At 44.1% G+C, this 26,909-nt stretch overlaps 2 protein-coding genes across 3 annotated transcripts in view; one reads left to right on the forward strand and one right to left on the reverse strand.

The window, feature by feature from the left end:
* The window catches only part of ADRA1B (adrenoceptor alpha 1B), a 456,726-nt gene extending 434,103 nt beyond the window's left edge, over positions 1–22,623 (reverse strand). For both annotated transcript variants that reach the window (XM_016167049.2, XM_036224615.1), the window contains exons 1-2: positions 22,549–22,623; positions 6,277–6,398 (exon numbers count right to left, since the gene is read on the reverse strand). The gene's annotated coding sequence lies outside the window, so the exon portion shown is untranslated. The remainder of the gene's footprint in view (positions 1–6,276; positions 6,399–22,548) is intronic.
* IL12B (interleukin 12B) lies at positions 1,241–15,478 on the forward strand. The gene is made up of 8 exons (XM_016167057.2): positions 1,241–1,749; positions 5,425–5,512; positions 8,777–9,052; positions 9,636–9,753; positions 11,141–11,358; positions 12,818–12,975; positions 13,719–13,850; positions 14,419–15,478. Exons 2-7 carry the CDS (start codon positions 5,425–5,427, stop codon positions 13,848–13,850), a joined length of 990 nt encoding a protein of 329 aa, XP_016022543.2. The 5' UTR covers positions 1,241–1,749; the 3' UTR covers positions 14,419–15,478.
* Positions 22,624–26,909: the final 4,286 nt, after the last annotated feature.

Genomic DNA, 26,909 nt, shown 5'->3' on the forward strand with positions numbered 1-26,909 from the left:
ATTGATACCCCTAACACCTCCCACCAACACACACACCACTCTGTTCAAGGGTCAACTATAATAACAAAAATAGCATACTGCAGAAAGGCCCCTCCTTCCCATCACCATCTAGCTATACTCCCCAGGGATGCCCATTGTAAAATGTTCACACACACACACACACACACACACACGGTACCATATAGCAAACATACAACGCAACCTACTTTGTTCACTTAACCCCATACGTATCTTAAATATAGGACATTTTGCTTTCTTGTGTAACATGAGAACTTCCATTTCATTTGAAGCCAAGGAAGCAAGGTTTTGGACCGAGGAAATGGGAGAAGACGCTCAGAGCTGAAGGTAATGTCTCCACCCAAGCCAGAGCACAAGGTCGGATCGCCAGTGGGACTGCTAGCTCGGTGGCTCCGCCCTCCCGTGTCTGGGACAAAGGGAGGGAGGAAGTATGCGGCTGGGAAGCTCCTCCGCTCTCGCCTGGGTTTTCCGTTTTCACCCCACTGAGATTGAAAGAAAAGTTAGCACAGGAATCTGCGCCCTCCTGAAACCGGGCCCGGCCGCAGGAACTTCCCCCATGGCAGAAACCCGGAGCCGGATGCCGGGAAGGAGAAGCCGCCGCTCGTGTGAGCTCCCAGAGGCGGGTAGCACGCCGGGACCGCCTGACAACAGCGCCCTCTGTCGGCGACTATGGGAACGGCCCGCATCTGTTGGCCTACACTTGGTGTTCCTGATTCTGTGCAGACCGGACGGAGGTGTCCAACAGAGTGTACGCCTTTGCACCCTTAGGAATGTTCAATTCTTTTGGGAATTCCTAGCTAATTCTTCTAATTCTGCTCATCTGCGTAGAGTTCCTAGGGCCATAGATGTGCGAGCAAATGAGTGTTAGGGTAAACGCTGGGTGTCTAAGGGGGAATGCCTTGAGAATGGCCTGGGTTGTCTCTGTTTGCCTGTGGAGATTTCACTTTCTGCTCTATGGGCTAGTATCTATGAGCGTCGGCCGTGTCTCTTTACACATTTGAGTCTTATTAATAGTACACATATTTTTATCCTCCCTAGGGCTGTGTCTGTATGAATGTGCAGAAGTCATTGAGGATGTGCAGGAGTGTGTGGGTGGGGGCACATGGAGCCACAACGGGTGGTAATAAATTTCCAAAATCCATATTTGAGGGAGGGTGCCCCAGATATACTAAACCTTTTGTCCTTCATCTCATCCTCTGACTTAAGAAGAACCATAGATTTTGCTTTGGGGCCCTCTAGCTTACAATTGCCCCATCCTGACCTGAACTCAGCCTCCTGTGAAGTCTCAGCTTCCTTCTGACCACTCCTTGGCCTGCCTGCCTTCTCCAATCTGTGTAGCCCAGGGAGGCTGCCTATTGCTATCTCTAAGCGCATTGGCCATGATGTCAACCCAAAGAAAAACAGTTGTCCATCTCCTTCCTTTTTCCCCACCCAAAAGTCATTTCCTCTTAGTTCATTACCTGGGATTTTGATGCTATGATTCCTCAGCCTTATTGATACATACAGAAGAAAAAAAAAAAAAAAAGAAAGAAAAGGAACTTCTTGAAATTCCCCCAGAAGGTTTTGAGAGTTGTTTTCAGTGTTGCAACTTGGAACAAGTCAGCTTCTAGTTCAAGTTTCTATCAGACAGCTTGGTAGGAGTAGGGTATATAAGCTCCAGTAGCAGCAACAGAAGAAGAAGAAACAACAACCGTTTCACACCCAGAAAACTGCAGCTCGGCCAGAAACAAGGTAAGCACTTCCTGAGCCCCTGCCACCCTCTCCCCAGACCCACACCAGGTCTGTGCTCCGCGCCTGCACCTGGCTCCACGGAGCCAGTCGATTCCTAGAAGCACTCCTGATGCTTCACCTGCTGGGAACCTAGTGAAAAGTCAGTAATTTGAGGACTAATGTATCAAGTGTTAATTTAGAAGCTCAATTAATAATAATTATATACCAAGGTCTGTTTTTGAAAAGTTTGTTTTATCTTGTTTAAAAGTGGTATGCATCTAAAAGTATGTTCCTCAGTATTAATGCCCATCAGTTACAGGATTGTATAGCGTTAAAGTGTTTCTTGCCTTAGTATTATAAACTTTTTAAAAGCCTTTCATTCATTCGGTAATAATGAATTTAATAAATAATTGAATTCATACTTTTATCTCATAATTGAATGTTACTGAAAATACTTGCTTTCATATTTGTGATGGGCTTACAAGTCAGTTGTGACGATCAATCAGAAGAATAGCTGAGTTATCAGTTCTTGTGGATTAACTGACTTGGGCCCCCTTAAAATATGGAACACAACTGCAGTGTTTAAACCACTTTCTAAAGAAGTTTTAAATCTGTGAGAAAAAAAGATAATCCTCACTATACTGGTGTCTTATACTTGCCCAGGTAAATTGCGTGCAATAATTTCCAGGTTAAAAAAAAATGATTGGGTTAAAACATCATTTGAACAAAGAGATTACTTATTTTTCAAATAAGGAATTTCAAGATATTAGAAAGAATTTGGGCAGCCTCTTAGAGTTCATTTTACTGGGATCTGAAATTTTATGACTTTGGTACATTCATTCACTTTTCTAATAATTGATGAAATCCCTGTATGCTAGAGTCTGGAACATTGTGTAGAATAAGACAGACATGATCTCTGCCACCAGAGATCTCGGCGTGGTGGGGAAGTAACGGTACATTATAGTAACTATATGATCACACTGGTAGGAAGTGTTATGAGAGGAATGGGGCTCCGTGGGAACAAATGGTCAGGAGTCCTGACTCAGCCTGGGCATTATGGTGGGTATTTTACACGAATTATTTCATTACCTCCTCACCACAGTAAGAGGTCCTTTTTACAGATTCAGAGGGTGAGGCTTACCAAGCGACATGCCTGGAGTCTCACAACTAGCGGCTGGCAGAGCTGGGATGCCAGGCTGGTCCTGCCTGGCTCCCACGCTGGGGCCCTTGGCATGTGCTGCCCGTGCCTTCTGTGACTATGTCTTTTATTTTTATGTAATAATCCTCTCCTCTAATTAAAAAGTAACAAAGAGAGTAAAACTTGAAAAAGAGATGCCTGACCAAGTGTCATTGTCATGCCCATGTTGGCACCAGTGTTAGGGAGGCTTAACATGCCCCAGGCCCCAGGCTCCCTGCGTCCCTCGTACAAGGGTTTTAAGAGTTTAGAACACCTATGAAATTACATGAAAAAATATTTTCTTCAATCCTCAAGACTCTCAAACCTAGCATGCCGAGGAAATGCGAGCTGTGGGGCACAGCTGGTCTAGAGGACCACAGAGTAACCACATGTTGACTCCTTTTTGGTTTCCCCTTAATCAAACCCAGGGGAAACCATCTCCGCCCCAGCCAGTCTTCTGTGGTTTAAAATGTAGGTGATACGAAAATGGGAACCATCACCAGGTCTCCCTTGATCCTAAAGTGACATTCACTTGAAATTCTCAAATGCATCTGAGGCCAAGAGAGGAAGTGCTGGGCACTTCCAGTGCTGCTGCTGCTGGAGCTTACACACCCCAGCGTTGGGAGAGTGTAAAGGAATTGCCAGGAGATGCCAGGAATCTCTGCCATCGCCCTCCCCAGAGCACCAGCAGCTGGGTTTTACCGGCCTGTGTCACTGTACTGCCTCTGTGGCATTTCCCTACATCCAGGAATGGCTTCTTGTCTACCCATTGCATGCGAAACAGAGCTACGCCAAACGTTTCCTTTATCTCTTCCTTCCCCAAGGTACAGCCTAACATGTTGTTGGTTGCCTTCTATAATATCACTTCATTGCATTCTCCCCAACCACCCTTTGATATGAGTATTACGCCCATTTCATAGAGGAGCAGACTTGAGACTCAGAGAGTGATTTGGCCGGCATCACACAACTAGTGAGTGGCAGGGCCGGCACTGAAGCCCATGGCTGCTCGACTCCAAGCCTCTGAGTGCACCAGCCGGCGTGCTGTGGCAACTAGTTCTTTGTCACAGCCATGGCCTGGACTAAACGGATAGACATGCCCCTGGAAACGCCATGCTGCCGTGACGGGAGTGCTGACAGTGTACGGAAAGGCCTGACTTCTAGCGCTATCACCACCACTCACAACCTCTACAGTCTGAGGGAATAAAGCACATGGCAAGGTCCGTCTCGGACTAGCGGCGGTTCTGACAAAGCTGTGATTTGTCAGTATTCGGTCACCCCGATCAAGGAGTGCTCATTTTTTAAGGTATTTGGCTGAAAATTTTGAGTCTCGTTCTTCATATAATTTAGACAGTGGTTTCTGAAATCACGTGGCTGCACAACATGGGTGCTCTGAGAGAGGGAGGGAGGTGTTTCAGACTGAAATTAAATAATAACCGTCTCTACCTAATTCACAGGTAGGGTATAATTTTCGCAGTCTGAAGATTTTCATAAATCTAGATTGAGTTGCACTATAAGACGGTGGCTGATTTATCGCAAAATTGTGCATTACATTACTCCATGGTGGATATGTCAATATTTTATGGTCTTCTCCCAGAGAACATCCTGATTTTCAGGGGCTCTGGAACCTGAGCATGGGTTAAACCAGTGGTTCTCAAAGTGCCGTCCCAGGACCAGCAATATCAGCTTTGCCAAGAAGCAGATCCTCGGGCCCCGCCCCCCAGACCTGCTGAATCAGACACTCTGAGGGTGGGACTCAGCAGTCAGTGTTTTGGCAAGCCTTCCAGGTTATTCTGTCACACACTCCAGTTTGAGAACCACTGGATCACATGCTCTAGAAGGGAGTAATCTTTATTTTTGGAGGAATTACAATCTAAACAAGGAACGAAGCTAAATCCCTAGAACAAGGTCTGGCAACTAGGTCTTGACAGAATTTGAAAGATTGCCCCGATACTACCTTCTCCTCCCCGACCCGAGTCTTTTAGCCCTGGCTGTCACTTCACATACTGTCTCGTGCTACAGTGATGCATGCGTGCAGCTTATTTTCGCAACAGGAGGGTAGGCGGTTATCACACTGACTTCATAAGTATGTGCTGAATGAAAGTATTTGCTCCTAACAGGCAGAATCCAGGTAAAAACCTATGTTGCTCCCAATGGCACTAGCTCAGTGTCCTTTCCACAGGAAGCACCAAATAAATAACTGCTGCATGTTGACCCAGACAAGTCATGTTCCTTCTTGATCCTTAGGTTTCTCATCTTACAAATAAGAGAGTTTTATATCAGAAGGCTGGCCTTAGGTCTCTTTCAGCCTCAGACTGTCTATGGTTCGCTATTTGGAGATTTTCTTACCCTATAATTTACTTAGTGTTAACTTGCCATGTAGAGAAGAAAGAGGAAAATAAAGATTAAAGACAATGTGCGTAGAATGTGAATATGGTTTCCAAAGGCAACCAAATAATTACTGACATTTCTTTCCTTTTTTCCCTCTTCTTTCTCTTTTCCTCTTTCTCTCTCCCCTGCAGATGCTTCAGCAGCAGTTGGTCCTCTCCTGTTTTTCCCTGGTTTTGCTGGCATCGCCCCTTGCGGCCATATGGGAACTGGAGAAAGATGGTAACCAGACACTCTTGATTCTCTCTGGAGGCCAGATGTAGGCCAGGATTCTCAGGCAGCCTGGGGAAAATCAGACTGAGATGGGAGACCTTGCACTGGGGCTTCCTGGCGAGAGCCGTCACTGTGGGGAAACGCGGCTACATGTCCTTTCCCCGTTGAAGGTGTCTGTATTGCTTGGCTTTCACATTAGATGACAGAGAGGGAGCTTTTTCTGGACTGTGGTGGGAAGTGAGATATGGACTTTGCCAGTATTACTAAAAATCAATTGTACCATATAATTAAAATTCCAAAGTGAGGGATTAGAAACGCACGAGGACTGTGCCCTGTCATTTCCCACTCTTCCACACGACATAGCCTCCTCGCCGGGCACCGAGATGACTTGCCTCTAACCAAACACTGTGGGGAAAGCATAGCATTTAGACTCCCATTGACTTGGGTTCAAGGCTGGATCTGCCACTCACTGGTTATGTGACCTTGAGCAGGGCCACCTCTGAGCCCACGTTTCCTCATACTACCTAGATTATTAACTATATTAACTGATTGTTAGTTGTTCCTGAGACCCTCAGATGCTTCTCATTGAAGCCAACATAGTAGTGTCGATAATGCTGTCTTTAGTTGTATAATAATACTTAATATCTATCGAGCATAGTATCTCATTTAATTCTTACAACAGCCATATGAAATAGGGACTGTTTGCACCCCCATTTTACAGATGTTGAAAACAGAGGCTATGGAGATTAGGTAACTTACTCAATTTCACATACCTGGTTAAGGGTGGAACAGGGACTTGATCTCAACTCTGCTTTCTTCAAAGCCTGTGCACTTAAGTATCTGAAGAAGGATTTTACAAGGACATGAAGCAGTTGTTTCCTATGTCCTTAGAGAACTGAGGAAGAAGAAACAGGAGTAAATTAAAAATAAAGACATTTCACCTGATGACCAGATGATAGTCAGGAGAGTACAGCACTGATATGAGTACCTAAAAGGGATTTGAACTATTCTCCCATTCCTAATAATTTTTGGAAAACAATAATGCAGCATTCTGCACTCTACCCCAGGAAGGTTGGAGCATTTTAGACCCTTCCTTGAGTAAAGGCAAAGGCCTGAGCCAGATGACCAGCTCCCTTCCAGCCCTGGGGTTTTTTTCAGTAAGCTTGGGAACCTTGGCTCTTGCATAGTTAACCCTTAGCAAATTCTGAGTTGGTAAACCACAAAAATTCCAGGAAGTCACTGTGAGAAACCCCAAAAGGGCTTGTGACTTTGGAAACAAGACGAGGGGATGAAGCCGAGCCCTAGGTTCTGGATGCTCCTCATCAGGTTTCCACTTGTGGTTGGCTGTTTTCATCGCCCTTGGGCAAGGGGCCTTTAGGGGTTATGACAGGGAGATAGCCATGCCATTCAGTGGGACAAAGAAAAACTCAAGAAAGCCAAAGGTGTCATGTGGTTTTATGTCAGCTCAGTGGATTGGGTCCGAAGAGTAGGGCCCCAGATGCTTTTTACCTCATTTACGTTACGCATTCAGGAGTTATAAATTCCTTTGATGTAAAGTGAGAATTTTGTGTTCTACAATACTTTATACTCAGATGCCAGTAACAAGAGCCACCAGTTACGGAGCATTTCAGGGCACTGCTGTTAAGCCCTTGTATGAATTAGCTTGTATAATCCACATGCCAACCTTCTGAAGCGAGTACTAATAGGTAGTTCATTTTATTATTTACTTATTTATTATCTTTTTATGGTGACATCAGTTAATGAAATCCAATAAGTTTTATCTGTATACTTTCACAGTCATTTATATATTTACACTATGTGTTCACCTCCCATAGTTAGATTTCTTTCTGTCACCACATATTTGACCCCCCTTTACCCCGTCTACCTCCTCCCTCCCGCCTCCCCCATACCCTCTGGTAACTACTAGTTTATTGTCCATGTCCATGAGTCTCAGTGTTTGTCCTGTTCGTTTGTTGCTTTTAAGTACATATCCCACATATTAAAGTGATGCCAAAGCTTAAAGTGATTCAATGTCTTGCCCAAGGCCACAGGCTAGTATAGGAGATAGAGCTGAATCTAAACCCAGACCTACTGTGACTCCAAAGGCCAGGCACTTAACCACTGTTAATGCTCACAGCAGGCATCATAATGATCCGAGAGCATAAAAACACATCATAGGGCCCATCCCAGAGTTCCTCAGTGTTCAGCAACTGAGACTTTGCATTTCTAACAGATTCCCAGGTGATGCTGCTGATTGTGGTTCAACGATCATGGTGTGAGAACCACTGCATTGAATGATTCTATTTAATTAATAACTGATGCATGAATGGAGCTTCGAGGTGACACCCTCTTTGAAATACTATACACTAAGCCATCCCTCAAGTGCCAGTTTAGGTACAGGTATTAGAGCTCCAATGCAAAGCCAGGGAGACAGAAAGTCTGAGATACAGCTCTTGTGCTTCTAACTTGCCATAAACTTTGCTTAGCCTCTTGGTCTTAGTACCTTCCTCTATAAAATGGGAAGACTAAGGCCTACTCAATGGCCTCATAAGGATGTAAATGGCTTTAAAAAAAATAAAGAGAGAATGAAAAACTTCATTGGTGAGTTTCATGCAGTAGGAACTAAATCCTAAAACCCCCATGGAAAATTGTAAGATGGTTTCTCTGTACAGTTGTCCGATCCTTTGGCCCATGAATGACAACTGAGTTTACAGAGGCGGGCACTGTGTTAAATGTTCCATATGCTTTTATTCATTCAGTTCTCACAGCCAAATCTATGAATAGATACTATTATTTTCATTTTACAGATGAGGAAACCGAGGCTCATGGTGATTAAGCACCTGTCTCCAAATCCTCCAGTGAACTAGTGGGGTCAGTCTTTCTTGACATTCCATACACAGCCTTATTCCCTATGAGCCTGAAATTGTGCTAGTAGTCTCTTTTCTCCATCGGGCCTTCAGCAAATAGTCTTGCGCTATTTGCATTTTTTCAGCACATCAAGGCCTTCCTCATCTGCCAGCTAATCAGAAGTTAATTACTAATTGCTCCCTGCTAGTTAATGAGTTGACAGCATCTATAAAATTCTTCACTTCTTTCATCCACTACTTTGAGCCCAAGTTGGGCCCAATACCCTGAGATCATCTCAGCAAGCTTCTGCTGTTAAGAGCAGGGTTGTGCTTCGGCAGTATAGATGCCCAGGTAGTTCAAAAAACACACAGCCCCAGACTTCACAGAGCTGACTGTCTGGTTCTCCACTCTCTGTTTGCTCTCCAGTTTATGTTGTAGAGTTGGATTGGTACCCTGATGCCCCTGGAGAAATGGTGGTCCTCACCTGCGATACCCCTGAAGAAGAAGGCATCACCTGGACCTCAGACCAGAGCAGTGAGGTCTTAGGCTCTGGCAAAACCTTGACCATCCAAGTCAAAGAATTCGGAGATGCCGGCCAGTACACCTGTCACAAAGGGGACACGATTCTGAGCCAGTCTCTCCTGCTGCTTCACAAAAAGGAAGATGGCATTTGGTCCACTGATATTTTAAAGGACCAGAAAGGTAATTCCGTCCCCTTGGCCTTGGATAGTGTCAGTTTTCTCTTTTGCTCCATAAGAGATAACAAAAATTTAAAATTTTAAAGAACTGATTAATGTAGTTAATGAAGTAATCAAGTCCCTTGCTGAAACTACTTGGAACCTACATTTTTCTTTGCTTTTGTTTTCCTTTGCCAGACACTTTGGATTATCAACCATCAAAATCTCATGTTAAGAAAGTTTCATGATGAGTCTAGATGCTTTTCCTAAGCTTCTCTTTAAGTAACAGTGGTATTACTGAGAGCCTAATAGAAGTTAACGAACATGTACAGTGCATAACTCAGCACCGGGGTGATAACCTTGAAAAAAAAATGTATACCTCCCTCCAGTGTGTTAGATGTGTTGTATGCTATACAGAGTCAGCATCCTTTTGGGACACTCCCAGTCCTCGCTGAAATGCCTGTCAGGGAAACAGCATCATTTTCCGAGGAAATAAAAGGAAAGTCTTTACTCTTTTACCGTTTGGTGTCCTGTAATTAATCACAATCAAAATCCTTCTGGGAGGGAAAAAAAACAACTAAATATTGAATTTTTTTTTTCAAATCCAGAACCCAAAAATAAGACCTTTCTAAAATGTAAAGCAAAGAATTATTCTGGACATTTCACCTGCTGGTGGCTGACTGCAATCAGTACTGATTTGAAATTCAGTGTCAAGAGCAGCAGAGGGTAAGTGAAACCAGTCTGGTTTCCCAGCATTTTGCTAGACCTACTATTTCATTAAGAAAATAAGAGTGACCTTGCAATGCCCTATCAGTTAGTGATAAGAGAGAAAACCAAGCGAACTCATATTTTTTCAATGCCCCCATCACATGAAGATTTAAGCTAATTGTCTGAACAAATGTATGCATCAGAACAAGATATCAATGGGGCCTGGGAATAGCCCCTACTCTATTTGAACCCACTCATCCAAATTGCCTGGTGATGCTTCATTAAGGCTCATAGCACCATGGGGAGGGGTAAAAGGAGAAAGCGAAGCTACAAATGACTTGCCAAAACTGCACCTCAAAAAAAAAAGAAATAAGAGCTCTAGACCATAGACCTGGAAAGCCCTGAAGCCGACTCCAGAACTCTGTGAGGCCTGCAGAAATTTTTCCAGGACCCCTTCCATTCTTTTTTCTTCCACTGACACTACTCATTCTGAAGTTCACTGTTTGCCCAATACACTTAGACTTTCCCTAATAAACCAGTTCCCATGGATATGGGACCTATATGTTAGTCCCTCTATGTAACTTTCTTCACTCATTGTCTAAGTGCCTAAACAAGGTAGGATAGTGGAGCCAACCTAGGTGATCATCCTGGCCTTGCCACTATTTACCTGAGCAGCTTTTGGGGTCTTACTTTTCCATCTTTAAAGTGAAAATGCTTACCAGAGAAATGCTTCAACAAGTGCACAAAGATATAGATGCGAATCTTCATTGTGACATTTTTGGTAATCAGTCAAATAAAGTGTGGTCCATTATACTCTGGCTTAATGTGTAGTCATCAAAATGAATAACCCAATCTATATGGTCTGTCATGGAGCGCTCCCCATAATATGTTCAGACACGGAAAGATGGTTATAAAACCATATGTATATCATTTTATCTTATTTCATAAAAAATAAAATCTGTGTGTTTCTATAGACAAAATATGTGTGTATGCATATAAACATGTGGATATGTGACTGCTTTGAATATTCATAGAAAAAAGTCTGGTAAGATACAAGATATGAATAATATTTATATTCAGGAAGTGAAGTTGGGGTTAAAAGAGGGATTAGGGTTAAAAGAGGCACACATAGTTCCTGTATACTCATCTTTATCTTTTTAGTTTTTTATAATTAGCCTGTATTGATTTTGTTATTAAAATGGGAAAAATGAAATAAAAATTTTAATGAGACGTAACCAGGGGCTCTGGATCTAAAATTTTCCAGATTCATTTCAACCCGAGTATGTAAGTGCAGAGATGTTTCTAAACATTTGCACTACCTCTGAAGCCAATCGTGTTCTCGTGGGAAGGGCAGTTTCTTATTCCTGCTAGGAACTCTCCTACAAATGTCTGTCTTTGACTTCAGCTCCTCTGACCCCCGAGGGGTGACGTGTGGACCAGCGACACTCTCAGCAGAGAGGGTCAGAGTGGACAACAGGGAGTATAAGAAGTACACGGTGGAGTGTCAGGAGGGCAGTTCGTGCCCTGCCGCTGAGGAGAGCCTGCCCATTGAGGTCTTGGTGGATGCTGTTCACAAGCTCAAGTATGAAAACTACACTAGCAGCTTCTTCATCAGGGACATCAGTGAGTTTGCTTAATTATGTGTGCTTAATAAAGATATAGCTTGTCACAGGTTCACAATGCTCCGTGCATTGGAGTAAAGGGTTTACATATATTATCTAATTTATTTTGCACCCTCCAGAAAGTGCAATGTAGGTACTATTATCTGCATTTGAAGGAAGAGGAAATTGAGTTTAAAAAAAAAATAAGTTGAACAACTTGCCCCTGATTTCACAGCTAGCAACTCAGACCCAGATCTGCCCCACTTAAAAAAGCAGGCTCTTAGCTACACGTCTTTTCTGCGGCCCAGGCAGCTGCCATGATGAATCTAGGGGCATCCCTTTAAGTATAATATTCCTATTCAGAACCAGAGCTTCTCCACCAATTGCAATTATTCCCAACCGATCTTTCTCTAGCATTCAAAAGAAGTTTATTTATTGGAATATAATTCCCTCCAAAATGGACACCAATTTTTTTTAATTGGCAGATGGAGATTTTTGTCATTTTTCATTTCCTTTACCATTTATCCACTGAACATGCATCATGAAATAATTTGTGAGAGAAGCGCAGAACTGGCTCTGGCAATGTGTGAAGAGGCTGAGCTTGGTGGGTTAGGGGAAGGTGGAGTCTAGTTCATGTAGGGTGGCCAGGAAAGGTCTCTTTGAGGAAGTGACATTTAGCTGAGTCCTAAAGGAAAGATGTCACTCATGTCAAGAACAGCGGGAAGAATACTCATGAAACATCTACCAAGAGCCATGGTCTTTGGAGTGGTGCTGGGCCTAGGAGCTAAGTGCATAGCTTAGAATGTCTCCCTCCCCTCATCGGGATGATGCTACGCTACTTGAGGACAGTCTTGGTGACACTCACTGCTGTACTGTCCATGCACAGTCCAATGGCTGACACATAATGATTGCTGGCACATAATTATTTAATGAATAAATGAATGAATGAACAAATGAGCATAAAGACCATTTGACTATAACTGCTACAAGACAAATCAGTGCCAGACATCATGAAAAGACAAAAGAAAAGAACACTAAGTGGAAAATCTCTCACATCCTCAGCAAGGGGCTCAGCTCGAGTCCAAGTTTGGTGCAAAGAGGGGATTGACCACAGAGAAGGTGGTCCTTCACCGATAGCCCAGATATGAGAGTCTTGTTATCTCTAAGAACTTTCTTATGAGCACTATGTAGACTTGGTTCCACCACCAGGGACCATCTGATTGTGCAATGATAAGAAGGATACTGACCCTCTCCCAGGTGCAGCCTTAAAGGATGTGGCAACTGGTGAGGGCTGCCTTCCACAGGCACCAGTGTGAGCCTCACCAGTAGCAGGTGTGCCTCACATCTGCCAGTCAGGTGCTCAGAGAAGTAACTATCTGATGGACCCACAGCTGGTCAAAGGTGAACGTGGGATCCAAGCCAGAACTACCTTACTCCAAAGACCCACTAGGAAAATAAAGGGTGTTTCTCATCTTCAACAGTCAAACCAGACCCACCCAAGAACCTGCAGCTAAAGCCACTGAAGAATTCCCGGCACGTGGAGGTCAGCTGGGAGTACCCCGACACCTGGAGCACCCCACATTCCTACTTCTCCCTGACATTTTCTCTTCAGGTCCAGGGCAAGAACAAGAGAGAAAAGGTAAGATTCAGGTGCCACATATTCCTTGGTCAGGTTTATGCAGACCTACATCAAGAAGAAAATAAATGATGATAATAACAGCTAATTTTTATTTAGTACTTTCTCTATGCCTGAAACTATGCCGAGGGTTATATATGTATATCTTACTTAATCCCACAGCAAATGCACAGAGACAAGCAGTGTTATTATCACCACTGCGAAGACACTGAAGCTCAGAGAGGTTAAATGATTTGCCCAAGGTCACCCAGCTAGGCAGTGACAGAACGAGGACATAAACTCAGGCTGCGAGACACAAAAACCATACACTTTCATTATTGGTCCTAATAGAACTGGGCCCCAGGAACCTAATAAGTAGTAACGCCTAGATTTGAACACAACTTTGTCTGATGAAAGGATCAGAGTATGGTATTTCTGAATATCCAGGGACCACGAGAGCACATCAGTCCCAGTCCCACCAACGGCCTAGTACTCGGGTGAGTGCACATGGGAACTTCAGGCAAGGCAGCTCGTCTAGAAAGATGAAAGCTGGACCAATTTCACCCTTAGGCCTTGCTGAGTCAAAAAGCTGCATCTGTGTTTAGAGCTTCTGTCAGTAGGTGGCGCAAGTTCTACATACTCCCCTGTGAATTGCAAGCATGATACCCTAAAACCTGGGTATGCTTGTTTTGAGAGATGTGATCTGCAGATATATTGTCCAGCCCACCTTCTGACTGCACTGCCAAAGATTTCCCTCTTCTTTGCAGAAAGATAGACTCTTCATGGACCAGACCTCAGCCAAGGTAACGTGCCACAAGGATGCCGTGATCCGTGTGCAAGCTCGGGACCGCTACTACAGCTCATCCTGGAGTGAATGGGCATCTGTGTCCTGCAGTTAGGTGAGCAGGCCCATGAGACCCAGCCCATACCTGCACACTCAGTGTACCCAGGTGCAGGGCAATGGTGGGGTTCGGTGAAGGAGAGGAAAGAGGGGATGGGGTGCCTGGCACAGCTACCATAGTCAGAAACATACATTTGTTCATTAGCAGATATTTATGTGATGCCCATATTGTTCCAGGCACTGTTCTGGGCTCAGGGATGCTGCAGTAAGAAGAACACAAATAGGTCCTGCCCTTCTAGTGGCAAAGGCAGAGAGAGAGAGAGAGGCAGCCAAGAGTCAGAGCATGAATGGCTTACGAGCTGTTTCTAGGAATTAGAACCTCATTAGGGGAGTTACTGGGGGGCCATTGAAAGGTTTTCAGCAAGGAAATGTCATCATCAGATATTTCAAGGAAACTCTTAAAAGTCTCTGGTGAGCAAGGTACCAGTCAAACCCTAGGCCATATAATGAAGAGCTAGACCCTTCTGACATAGAACCCCCACAACCCAATTGCCTGGATAATGAGTCGTGTGAAATAAGAAGGGTTTGCGGCCACATTTCTGATCCTCACAGACATTCTTTTTCAGGTTCTACTCCCAGGATGACGCCTTGGAAGAAAAGTGGAAAATATGCAAAAGTTTTAAAAGACATGATCTAATCGACCCCGAAAAGATATTTTCTACCTGATTAGCTTTTTTTTTTAAGGATCATAGTGATGTCTTTGCTGTATTTTTATACTTAAATTCTAAATGCCCGCTGAAACAATCACCTAATTTATTTATAGAGTTTCCAACTTGCAACTGCTATTTAAGTAATTTATGTGTTTATTTATTATGGTTATTTAACGTTTTTGTGCCAAGTATATGTTTTACACTCTCATGACCTGATCCATAAAGAATGGGCCCTATTATGCAAAATGTGAATTTATATGTTATTTATACTGATAACTTTTCAACCGAGGCTGCCAGGGCACCAGTTTTATGACAACCAGTAAGAACACAATGTTCTGATGCCAGCATCATAATATGTTAATGATGGATGAGAACTCAAGAGCCAACTAATGAGACATGGAGACAGGAACCCACATGAGGAGACGTTAGTTCCCATATCCATGAAGACTCCGTGAAGTGCTGCCGATAATCCAGGGCCGCCTGCGCTCCTAAGCAAGTTTAGTCATTGGATGCTTGTATTTAGAAAGGGCTAAAAAAAATATTTTTCTAAAAGATTAAAATTGAAGTTCGGCCTCAGCCTCTGTGGCAGTCCCTGCCCCATCTATCTCTAAGACATAGGAGAGTGACATAGAGACCTCGTAAGTGTCTGGGAAGTAAAAAGATCTTATGATTAAAGGGGGAAGACAAGTGTAGTTATGGCTAAGGGCATAAAATTGTCAGAATTTCCAGGTGCTCCTTAATAGCCACTCAAGAAAAGCAGACAGATACGTAGAAATGATCAACAATCACTTACTGGTCAGCATGAGTGAACCTGACAAGTAGACATGACCAGAAAGTGCCAAAACATTGAGGTGCTACTATTAATGAATGTGCTTTCTATAAAGTGATTCCATTGGTTTTCTGTTTACTTATTTATTTTTACATTCTGGTGATGAATTAATAAAAACATAACATTTCTTTGCAATAATATTTTGGGCTTTCTCAGCTGACTCGGGTATCCTGTTCTCACATTTACCAGGACTGCATTTTTTTCCCCTCCAAGAATTATTGCCCTTCCTTGAAGCAATTTCACTTCCAGTTCTGCAGAGCTGTCTTTCCGTTTATAGGATCCCAAAGTCAGTGTCTTGCTGAGCTTAGGGACTGTCCCTACGATCTGACCATGGGGGATTCTGTGAGAACACAGGGGTTGGAAGCTCTTGCTTCTTTCATATTCTGTCCTGGAATCACATTCCTAGTTTCCCAAGCATCATGAAATAAAACTCCAACCCATTAAAGCCATGGGCATCCCATCCCGTAGGTCTAGCTTGTGTTTACTGAGGATTTGCCATGTGTCTGGACATATTCTGGCCTTTGGGGTTGAGGAGTTCCAAACAGTACCCAGTCCTGGCATTGCTTATAACACAGGGATGAAAAGTTAACTTCAATACCACTAACTGCCAAAACATTCCGTATATATGGCAGCCTGGGGTGAGCATGAAGGTGAATGGTCAGTGTAACCTGGAGTTGACCCATAAAAGCTCGATAGAGAAGGGGAGGTGGCCACTTTGGGCTCAGAGGGCAGGGCCTGCTCATTCCCCTTTGGTGCCTCCCATGGAAAGAGCAAGTCGTGGGATCAGAAAGAATGGAATGCATTCTCTGCTATCTTCAAAAGCCAAGTGTGCACATCAGAGCTTCCTTGTAATGGCAAGGTAATTATAACAGAGATGTCTGTGTACATTCCTTATTTTAAGTGTCCCCTGGAGCCCTTATTGTCCTCTGCTCCTAACAAGGAGGAATGGGTGGAAATTTCTGCCATCCTGACCCAACATTTGAAATATATCATCTTGTGTTATAAGCCCACTTGATAGCAAATATTCAGTTAATAAAAGCTACTTGTCCTCCTGCTGGGTCTTTCATCTAGAGATATCAAAACAAGTAATGCGGGTTTGATGAACAATGTTAACCAAGAAAGAAATCATCACATTTCGTAAGTACAGAGACCTGGGGACCTTTCCCAATACTTGCAGCCAGCCTGAGGCAGAGCTCAGATGTTCTGGCCCCCACCATGCCCAGTGACTTCTAGACATGACCTCTTAGCATTTTGATTAATTTCGGTACATGCATTGGAGTTTTTCTCTTTGAAAGATATTCCCCAGGACAATCCTTTTTATTGAGAATCTGGCCACTACAAATGTCCTAGCAACAGAGCTCAGGACTGGGAACCAGGAGACGAGGCTGTGGGCCTGGCCAGCCCTGCTGTGACCTTCAGCACTAGATACAACCTGCTGGTTGTCAATCAGTACTGACTCCTAACTTCCTTCTCCCACAAAGCCCCTCCTCAGCTCTAAGGTAGGCAAGCTAAGTAATCACTTTTCCAGCCACCCTTGCTACCCAGCAAGGCCATGAGGCCCCGTTCTGGCCAATGATGTAAGAAAATTCTGCTAGCGGTTTTCCAGATAAAAGACAGCCATGGCTAGCATTGCCCTTTCCCTCCTGCCTTCTCTCTTGAGCAGATAAAACTTAAAAAGTCTCAGAGTATATCTTGCAACCAGGATGAAAGTCATTGTGCTAAGACTGTAAAGACAGACAGACTCGGTGACTCTAGCAACATTATCAAGGAGTTGGATCAACCCCTGGAACTACCTACCCCCAGATTTCTTATGTTAGAAAAATAGACCCATATTTGTGGAGGTTTTTTAACTGTAGCAAAATAACACGTAACACAGAATTTACCACTTCAACCATCTTTAGGTGTAGAGTTCAGAGACACTAACTACATTCACGTGGTTATGCAAACCATCATCCTCGTCCATCCCCAGAACTTTCTCTTCTTCCCAAATACTCTGTATCCATTAAACAAAAACTCCCTATACTTGTTGTTTAAAACAGAAATTGAATAAACCTAAAAGTAAATAAAGACATTATCCTAAACAACCAGATCCCCATCCATGAGAGGCTACTAGCCAAGTCAGAAAAAAAGGAGCCAGGCTTTCAAAGGAAGAAATTGGCATCGGAAAACCTGGCTCTGCCCCTCACAGCTGGCAAGACCCTCGGGAAGCCCTGGAGCACTCAATTTCCAACGATGCCAGTGGGGGCCTGGTGATAGCCTGCCTCCCTGGCAGAGGGGAGTCCTGGCCAGGAAACCTATTCCAAGGGCAGCCTGAGCATCAGCAGGACTCACCTGGAGAGGAAGGGGTCTTGGGCAAGCAGCTCCCACGGGAAAGACCCCTCATTCACTCAACAGATATATATATTTTTTTGAGCTACTACTGTTCTATCCCTAGCACCACCCTCAATTTTCTAGATTGAGAAGTAAAAAAGAACTTGCCTCACAAGGTTTCCAGTCTCCAAAGGACAAAATGCTTCAAATTCTAAGCACTGGAGGCCAGCCCTTGAGGGTTAAGGGCACTATAAAAGGAGATAGTTCAATGTAATTGATAGCACCTGGCCCACAGTAAGCACCCAATGAACAGCAGCTGTATGCACTGACTAACGAGCTCTGTGACCTTGAGCAAATTACTTAAACACTTCAAGCCTCAGTGTTCTCATCCGGAAGACAGGACAATAACAGTACCTACCTCAGGGAGAAGTTGTGAGGCTTAGATGGAATAACACTTAAAAAGTGCTTAGAAAAATGCCTGATCCATAGAAAGTCCGCGGTCAACGCTTATTGTTAATAATCTTATATTACTTATCACCAGAAAGAAGCCTAATTCTGGACGGTGTGCTTTTGGGGGGTGGAGGGAATAGAGGAGCTGTTGTTAGGAGGTCCTGATACTCCCAAGAACTGGGTTGGGATGAAGGGAGGTGAACCAGACCATGAGGAAGAAAGAGGTGGCTCAGTCAGGTGAGCTTTAAAAGCCTGCTCAGTGGAGAATCCCTTTCTTATAAATTTGCAAAAACACCCCCATGTAGGGGATACCAAGATGTGATAAACCTAGTTCCTGCCTTCAGGGATGTACAGTCTGTGGTGAATATATTAAAATATAGCCTGGCTGGAATAAAAGTACGGGCACCCCAAGTATTTCCTTCTGCAAAGGTTTCCAACTCCCAGGAAGAGCCTTTTCATTCTCTTTCACCTTCCTGGAGGCAGAAACCTACCAATTCACCTTACCTATAAATCAAACTTTAATCATCTGTTTCATTCCAGCACGGCCCCTCTTCCAGGATAGAATTTGTGAGCAAAATGTATTTGGACAAGACTTTCTCCAGAGGGTCCTATTATACCAAGGAAATGAATTCCCTCTCTCAAGCTCATAAAATGCAAAAATAAAATCCGCATTCTCGCTGACGGCAGAGGGAAGCAGGCGCGCAGACGGACACCCCTCCCTCTGCAGGATGTGCGCTCGGCGGAGCTGATTCACATTTACCTTCACGCAGGCCTGGGTTCCGGAGGCGCGGGGGTCCTTGCAGCCCGCCGCGCCGGCCGCGGCAGCCTCTCCTCGGGCGGATGCCAGTGTGCGGTGGACCGCAGGACTCTGCAGCTGCTCGCTCATCTCCCTGTCTCCTTTTACAAGGTGCATGAACAGTCTCTCCCCTGCCCTCGGCACAGCCCACCTGGTGTCTTCTCTGGCTGTTTGCCCAAGGGCCATTGCTAACCTGCCCGTGGGAGTTTCCGGGGGACTAACCGAGCATCATGCCAGTGACCCTGGGATTTGGAAGACAGGGAAAGCAGGGAAACAAATCTTGGACAAACCACAGTGTCCAGTGAGCTTCCTCCTTCCTACACCCACCACCCAGCACACATACAGGTGAAATGGAGCTCAAATGGCAGCCAGCATTGCATGGGAGGAGTCCAATGCTTAGGGACGCACCAGGCCCTGGAGTAAAGAAACCTGAGCTCAAATCCCTACTCCCCACTTACCAGCTACGTGCCCTTAGGCGATTCCTTCCTCTCTTTGTGCCTGAAAGTCCTCACGTCTAAAATAAGTACTCTATTACCTCCCAGGTGCCATCATTTCTCAGGGATGCTGGGAGGGTTTAAGGAGACCGACCTCACAGCACAGCACTGGGCAACTGGTAAACTCACTGCAAATGTGAGTTGCAGCTGCTGTTCTAAGGTCAGACCAAAAAGGAGAGGCAATCCTTATCTTACTGGAGATGAAGTCTGGTTTGGAACACATACATAAGCCTTCCGGTTCTAAGAAATCTATGTCCTCCCGCCCACCAGCCTTCTCCTGGGGTTACTGCCAGCACACCGCAGTGACATCGGCCCAAATCACTGCACCCAAGGCAATGTTCCATTTCAGTAAACCATTGCAAACTCAACCTTACGAAATATTCTCCAGCCATTGCTTTCCTCTTTCTCTGAAATCTCTCCTTTTTGCACTTTTGCGATCCTTAGAGGCTAACCAGACCAGTGGTCCCCAGCTTGTTAGAACTAGGATCCCTTTGTCTAAATGGAAATTTTAATTGAAGTCCCCAACATACATCGGGCTGAAGGGGCTTTGCTCATATCTGCAATGTTCTAATTCCCGGCAAGAAGAATAGTAGGTTTCCTACATAATTAAAAATTAATTTTTCATGAAGCCCTATATGTACAGCAGACAGAAGCAGGGGTGGTCTGGCCGAAGCCTCCCACTCTCCCAGCCCTGCCTCCCTATGCACCACTGAGAACCCCGGGGCCCCACCTCACTATCCCTAAGCTCTGCAGAGCACAGTTTGAGAATCTCTAGCTTTACAGATGAGGAAACTGAAGGCTAGAGAAGTTTGCTGCCTTGTCTACACACCCAGAGCCTGGCTAATGCCAGGGCTCAAACTGGAACCTGGGGCTCCTGATTCCCATTTTGCCCATTCCTGATATATTAAGCCACCAGTCCCAGAAGATTGCTATCAAAATGACTAGCCTATCACTTGAGCAGGCAGCACATGAAAATCTAGGAGCTTTCACAAACACTTTTGTACTCAGGTTCCCAAAATAGTACCTCCCCCGCCCCGACCCTGCTCCTTTGGAACATGGTGCTCAGACCTTGAAGAAGAACCTCTGCTCAACCCCGGGGAGAGCAGAAAGGGAACAGCCAGGGCATGCCCCCATCAGAGAAAAGTCAGTGCTGCTAATAGCCCCAGAACACCTTAATCCTACTAAGAAAAAAGAAGTGTCCCTTCTTCCAGACAGACACAGCCCCGTGCCAGGCTGCTGGCTTCTGGAGGGGGGAGCAGGCGGGCTTTCCACCCCCACTTGCTTCCTTGTGTAGGACAATCTACTCAACCATATTGGATCTCTGGTCATGGTGAAAGTAGTAGGTGCTTAGAGTAGAGCAAATTGAAGGAGAGGGAGGGCATTCATTCACTCATTCATTCAGCAAATAATTACTAAGTGTTTACTGTGCTAGGCACATAGCTGCAGGAGACAGTAGGTGAGAAAGGTGGGAAGGCTGACCGGCCTCCAAGATCTTACATCCTTGAGAGGGCTGAAGACAAGGCCACGGTCAATAACAGTACAGTGTGGTGTAGCACAGGTGAGGAAACGGGCTCCATGCAATTAGGATGCTTCAGGCTTCAAGGAAGAAAGACCCCACTAAAAAGTGGCTTGAGCAATAAGGAACAATCAAGCCGACCCAACAAGAGGTCTGGAGGTAAGATGTGATAGGATGTAATTCAGCAATTTAATGATGTCATCGAGAACACGGACTCTTCCCAAACTTTCTTCTCCACCAGCCTCAGTGTATGGCCTCTCATCCTCTTATATTCACCTGGAGATGGTTGCTGCAGCTCCCACCATCATTTCTCATATCATCACACCTGAGGGTTGGAAAGGCCGATCTCCTCTCACTTTTTTTTTTTAAATCAGGGAAGATCATCTTTTCCAGAGCCCTCCAGCTGATGTGCCCATATCCTACCTACAAGGGAGGCCGGGCAAGGAAGAATCTAGCACTTTCACCCTCTAAAGTAGGAGGCAAGCTCTGGCAGCAGGAAAGGAGCTGAGAGTCGGAAGTAGTTGTTGGTTCAGCAGCCAACAGTGCCCGCCACAGGAGCACAAGGGAGGGACATAGAACCTAGATTTGAAGGTGGGCATCTGTGGTAGGCAAAATCGTGGCCCCAACCCCTCAAAGATGTCCATGTCCTAATGCTCAGAACCTGTGACTATGATGAGACTATCCTGAATTATGGAGGTAGAAAGAGTAATCACATCAACCCTTAAACATCAGAGATGCAGTAGAGAGGAAGTCAGAGACTTTTGAAGCATGAGAAGAATTCGACATGCCACTGGCTTAGAAGGGTCGTATATCAAAGAAATGAGGACCTCGATCCTACAACCATGAGAAACTGAATTCTGTCAATAACCTAAAAGAATTTGGAAGCAGATTGATGCCCAGAGCCTTCAGGAAGGAATGCAGCCCTGCCCTGTGAGACACTAAGCAGAAAACCCGGCCACGCCCAGCTGGACCTCTGCCCTTCAGATCTGCAAGATAGTGGGTATTGTTGTAAGCAGCTATATATGTGGTAATTTATTGCAGCAGCAATAGAAAACAAAACAGGATCTCAAATGAAAATACATCCCCGCTGTGACTTTAAGAAACCAGCAGAAAGCTCCTTTTGGCTGAAGCATAGTATGGGTGAAGCAGAAGGAAAGAAGAAAAGTGGGAAATGAGGATAGGGAGACCAGTAGGAAGTAAACCAGGTGAGTCCACAAATATCGAGCTGGGGCATTATCATGATGGCAACAGAAAGCCATTGAAGGGTTTCAAGTAGAGAAGCGATGGGGTCAGGTTTCTGTTTTTACTCAAGTTGATACATGAAAAACTGATTGGGAAGTGACAAGAGAGAAGAGAAGCAGGCCAAGTAAAGGGCACAACAGAGGTCCAAGTGAAAGACTGTGACAGTTCGGACTGGAAAAATGCTGGCGAGGACGGAGAGGAGAGGACAACGTCCTTTGAAAGGAACAAAGGAGAGAATTGGCAGTAGTTATTGATTAGACATGAGTAGTAAGAGAGAGAAGAATGGAGAACGGAGCATGTTCACTCATTCATTCAACACATCGTTACTAGCACTTTCCATCGTACATGGTCCAAAGACCAAGGTAGATGCAGGATGTTGGCTCAGCAAAAACAGACAGTCCCTACTTACCTGGAACTTAGGAACTTTCTGACTTGATCTGCTTGGTCAATGGTGGTACCATTCATTGCGAGAGGAGGAACAGGCCTCATTGGGGGAAAAACAAAGATAAGGGAATAATGATGATGAGTTTCATTTTATGTCTGTGGACATAGATATAAGACAACGAATGGAGGTATCTAGTAAGATCTGAGATATGGTTCCAGAGCGCGAGTGAAACTTGAGCTGGAGATAGGTTACTGAGGATAACCAGTATATACAAGAAGTATGTACTTCTATTCAGAAGACAATGCCTATGAGAAGAAAGGTTAGAAATTGGGAAATAGGGATTTGACTTCCAAAGCTTTCCCCTCTACCTTTTTGCCTTGGGACCAACTTTGAATGAGAGATTAACTGAAAACTGGGACTGTCCTCTACAAATCATGCTGGCTGAGCCTGGTGCCAAGAAGCCCAGGGGTGCTCACTAAAGGTTAACTGAATGAATGACTCAAGAAGGCAACTAAATGAAGTTATAAAGAAAACATTTGCTCTCTGCTTTTCCTAAATAGCTTCACTGCTCCAGAATGCAGACTCCATGATTGGGATGCCTGAGGTGAATCCCAAGTTTTCACTTAAATTAGTTGCTCACTTTCAAAGTAGAATCTCTCCTTGGATGACTAACACTCCTTTTAGGAGGAAGACCAAGATGTCAGACAATCAGTGTTTCTAAATAAGCAGACATTTAATTTCACCAGGCTGGGGTGGTTGTGGAAGAATGGGCAGTAAAGAAACAAGATGTAACTTCCACAGGTGCACTTGGCTATTTTGTAGAGAAGTTAATCAAAGGTAACCATTTCACATCCCATGAGAAACCTTTGGGATTAGAAACCAGAAGAAGTAAGAAGTATGCTAGTGGTTAGGAATGTGCTGCTCAGACCTGTAGAGGTTTTAACCCACTCTGCCATTTACTAGCTGTGTGACCTCGGGCAAGTAACTTACCCACCCTGTGTATCAATTCTCTCAGCTATAAACTGGAAACAGTAAGAGCAACTACTGCAAAGGGCTGGGGTGAAGATGCTATAAGACAAAGCATGTGCAGAGCTCAGCATAGGGCCTCACATATTACTAGTTCTCAGCAAGTGATAGCTAGTGTATTAGTTTGCTAGGGCTGAGGTAACAAAGTACCAGGTGGCTTAAACAACAGAAATCTATTGTTTTACAGATCTGGAGGCTGGAAGTCCAAGGTCAAGCTGCCAACAGGGTTGATTTTTTCTGGGAGCCATGAGGGAGAATCTGTCCATTGCCTGTGTTCTAGCTTCTGGTGGTTTGCTGACAATCTTCGGCATTCCTTGGCTTCTGCTCCATCACCCCGATCTCCGCCTTAATCTTCACTTGGCATTGTCCCTGTATGCATGTCTGTGTCGACGGCTTCCTTTTTGGTAAAGACGTACTTGCTGTAGCGCAGATTGAGAGCCACCCTACTTCAGTATGACCTTATCTTAACTTAATTGCATCTACAGTTACCCTATTTCTAAGTAAAGTGATATTCTGAGATACTGGGTGTTAGAACTTTAACATATGAATGGGGGAACACAATCCAACTTATAACAGCTACTATTATTACTGTTAACATTATTATTATGCTCATATCAGTTTACCAAGCAAACACACTTATCTTTCTTTTAACTCTTTATTTTGAATTCACTTTACCCTTACGAAAAATTTATAAAAAGACACAGAATTCCCTTATAAATATTACCTAGCTTACCCTAATGCAAATATTCTCCATAGAACAATTATCTAAACCAAGAAATTAATGTTGGCATACTATTCACTAATCCCTAGGCCTTATTCAAATTTTGCCGTTTGTCCCCATCCGTGTCCTTTTTGGGGGCCAGGATCCAATCCAGGGTCTAATACTACATTTAGTTTCATGTCCCCATGAAACAGCTCTCAAATCTAAGATGGCTCCTTGGTCTTCCTTAATTATTTATTATCTCGACATTTTTGAAGAACAGTAATCAGTTATTTTGTGAAATTCAGTTTGGATTTGTCTGATATTTCCTCTTGATTAAAGCCAGGTGCTGCATTTTTGTCAAAACTCACACACGAGGGATAGTGTACCCTTCTCAGTGATTTGTACCAGGAGGTAAAGGGAATCTCAGGACCTGTGATGTTAACTTTGACTGCTTCTTTTAGGTCGAGTCCACAAGTTTCTCTCCCACAAAGTTACTATTTTTCCCTTTAGAACAAATACAACTTGTGGAGAGATACTTTGAGACTATGTTTATAGCCTCATACTTTTACACAATAATTTCAGCACATGCATTGATGATGTTTGCCAGCAACGAGTTTTGCCTAATGGTGATTTTTCTGTTTCCATCATTCTTTCACATTTATAAATTTCAATTCTACCATAAAGAACCCTGTCCTTTCTTCCTAGATTCCTTTTTTTTAATCCTTAAATTTAAGGTTATCAGAGGCCATTGTGTTAATCCCCAGGATGCTTGGTATCTGATTCTTGGGTCTGTCCAGTTCTAAGATATTCACTAATGTGCCTGCATCAAGGAGAGGAAAAATCTCCTTCATTTTGCATTTAAACTTCACGATTTTAGTTCCCATTAATAGAATCTTTGAGGGGAGAATGTGCTAAATGCTTTGGAGGGTGGAGAGGATGTTTAAATTATTCAAGAGAACTGCTTTTACACAATTTGAATGTACCCGTTTATACATAAAAATTAATGCTAATTAGATATAATTTCCATCTATTCATTAAAACAAATCCCAAAGCATTCCAGAAATCCTTAGTTAGCCTAATGTTATTCTAGGCACTTGAAAACAAAATTGCTTTCTTAAAAAAGAAAAATCATGACTTTGTCTTTTATGAAAACACTTATTCACGCTAATGGTGGGGCCTTCTTGATCTTCCCCCCCCTCACCCCTTCCTCATTCTCTGCCTTCTCTCCTTCTAATTGATCAGGTATTCATTCAACAACCACTTACTGAGAACCTACTGTGCACCAGCCTTTTCTCTAAGTGCTGGGGCCAAAACAGTGAACAAAATAGACCTGAACCCCTGCCGTAGGAGCATCCAGTTCCACTGGGGGGGATCGACAACAAACAGAATAGGAAATCCTGTGAGTGGTAGCTGCTCTGAAGAATGTGAAGCAGAGGAAGGGGGGAGAGAATGCCTGGGCAAGGGAACCTCTCATTTAGACAGCGGGGCAAACCCCTCACATGAGGGAGCTGAAAGAAGTGAGCGAGAAGCCCTGTAGCTGGGGAGGGGAGCGTTGGGGGAGTAAAGGGAAAAAGAGCAACTGCCAAATTCTATTTTAGGGGCAATGATTGGGCCGAATTTGCTAATGGGAGGGGTGTATAGGAGTCTGCCCCCGAACTGGTCCACCTTTGCTTTCTCTACACACCCAAGTCTTAAGCTTTTAGTGCCTTCCAATTTATCTCCCCACTCCACTTAATATTTTTTAAAATGTGTTTTTCAATAACGGTTACCATACAATATTGTATGAGTTTGAGGTGTACAACATAGTGATTAGACATTTATATACCTTACGAAGTGTTCACCCTGATAAGTCTAGTGCCCATCTGACCCCATACGTAGTTATTACAAATTATTGACATGTAGCTTTTGAATTATTTTCTCACCTGAAAGAATACTTTATATATTTTAGATAGGCAGACTTTCATAAACACATACACATGCAGTTGTCAGTGGAGGTAAGGGGGCAGTTTAGGAAAAGAAGAGGCTATCTTGCTCAAAAAGTCCAGAAAGTGAAAATATTTTCCAATCAGCTGTAATTCTAAAACTGAAGTCCTTCCCCTGTCCACACATGTCCCTGTGAGGGACAGGCAGCCTCTCTGTAAGCTTTGGAAGGAATGACTTCCCACTGGTGATTCTAGAGTTTGCAAATGTTGATGTGCCCTGTTCTACAAGCCCCGGGTCCCCAGTCATGGAACCTAGTAGGCCTGATGTGCTGCTGTGCTGAGATACACAAGGCACGGCTGGCTCCCTCTTCCCTGTGCACCCCTGGGTGGCCATGTGTGCTCGATCCCACCCATGGTCTACTCTATACAAGCCTTCAGTCTTCAGATCCCTGTTCCCAAACTAGGAGGACCAAGCTTGGGATGGCTGTCCAGGCACAGAGCAGCCTGCTTTGCAGGGTAATGCTTTGGAAGAAATTGTGGACACCTGATCATGATGTAATGAAGAGATCAGAATTTAAAACATGCTTAGCTGGTCTAGCAACTGAGTTTTATTTTTTTTCAACAGCTGAAATGAGTATAATTCACATACTATGCAACTGACTATTAAAGCATATAACTCAGCGTCTTTTAGTATATTCATAGACTTGTGCATCTGTCACCACAATCAATTTTAG

The sequence above is a fragment of the Rousettus aegyptiacus genome, unplaced genomic scaffold (assembly GCF_014176215.1).
Source record: "Rousettus aegyptiacus isolate mRouAeg1 unplaced genomic scaffold, mRouAeg1.p scaffold_m13_p_7, whole genome shotgun sequence".
NCBI lineage: Eukaryota > Metazoa > Chordata > Mammalia > Chiroptera > Pteropodidae > Rousettus > Rousettus aegyptiacus.

What these genes read in the sequence shown, in the direction of transcription:
- IL12B (XM_016167057.2), top strand. Translation starts at nt 5,425, where the DNA reads ATGCTTCAGCAGCAGTTGGTCCTCTCCTGTTTTTCCCTGGTTTTGCTG. An exon ending in ATGGGAACTGGAGAAAGATG is followed by an intron (nt 5,513 to 8,776) that starts GTAACCAGACAC and finishes TTTGCTCTCCAG; the next exon opens with TTTATGTTGTAGAGTTGGAT. An exon ending in AGTGTCAAGAGCAGCAGAGG is followed by an intron (nt 9,754 to 11,140) that starts GTAAGTGAAACC and finishes CTTTGACTTCAG; the next exon opens with CTCCTCTGACCCCCGAGGGG.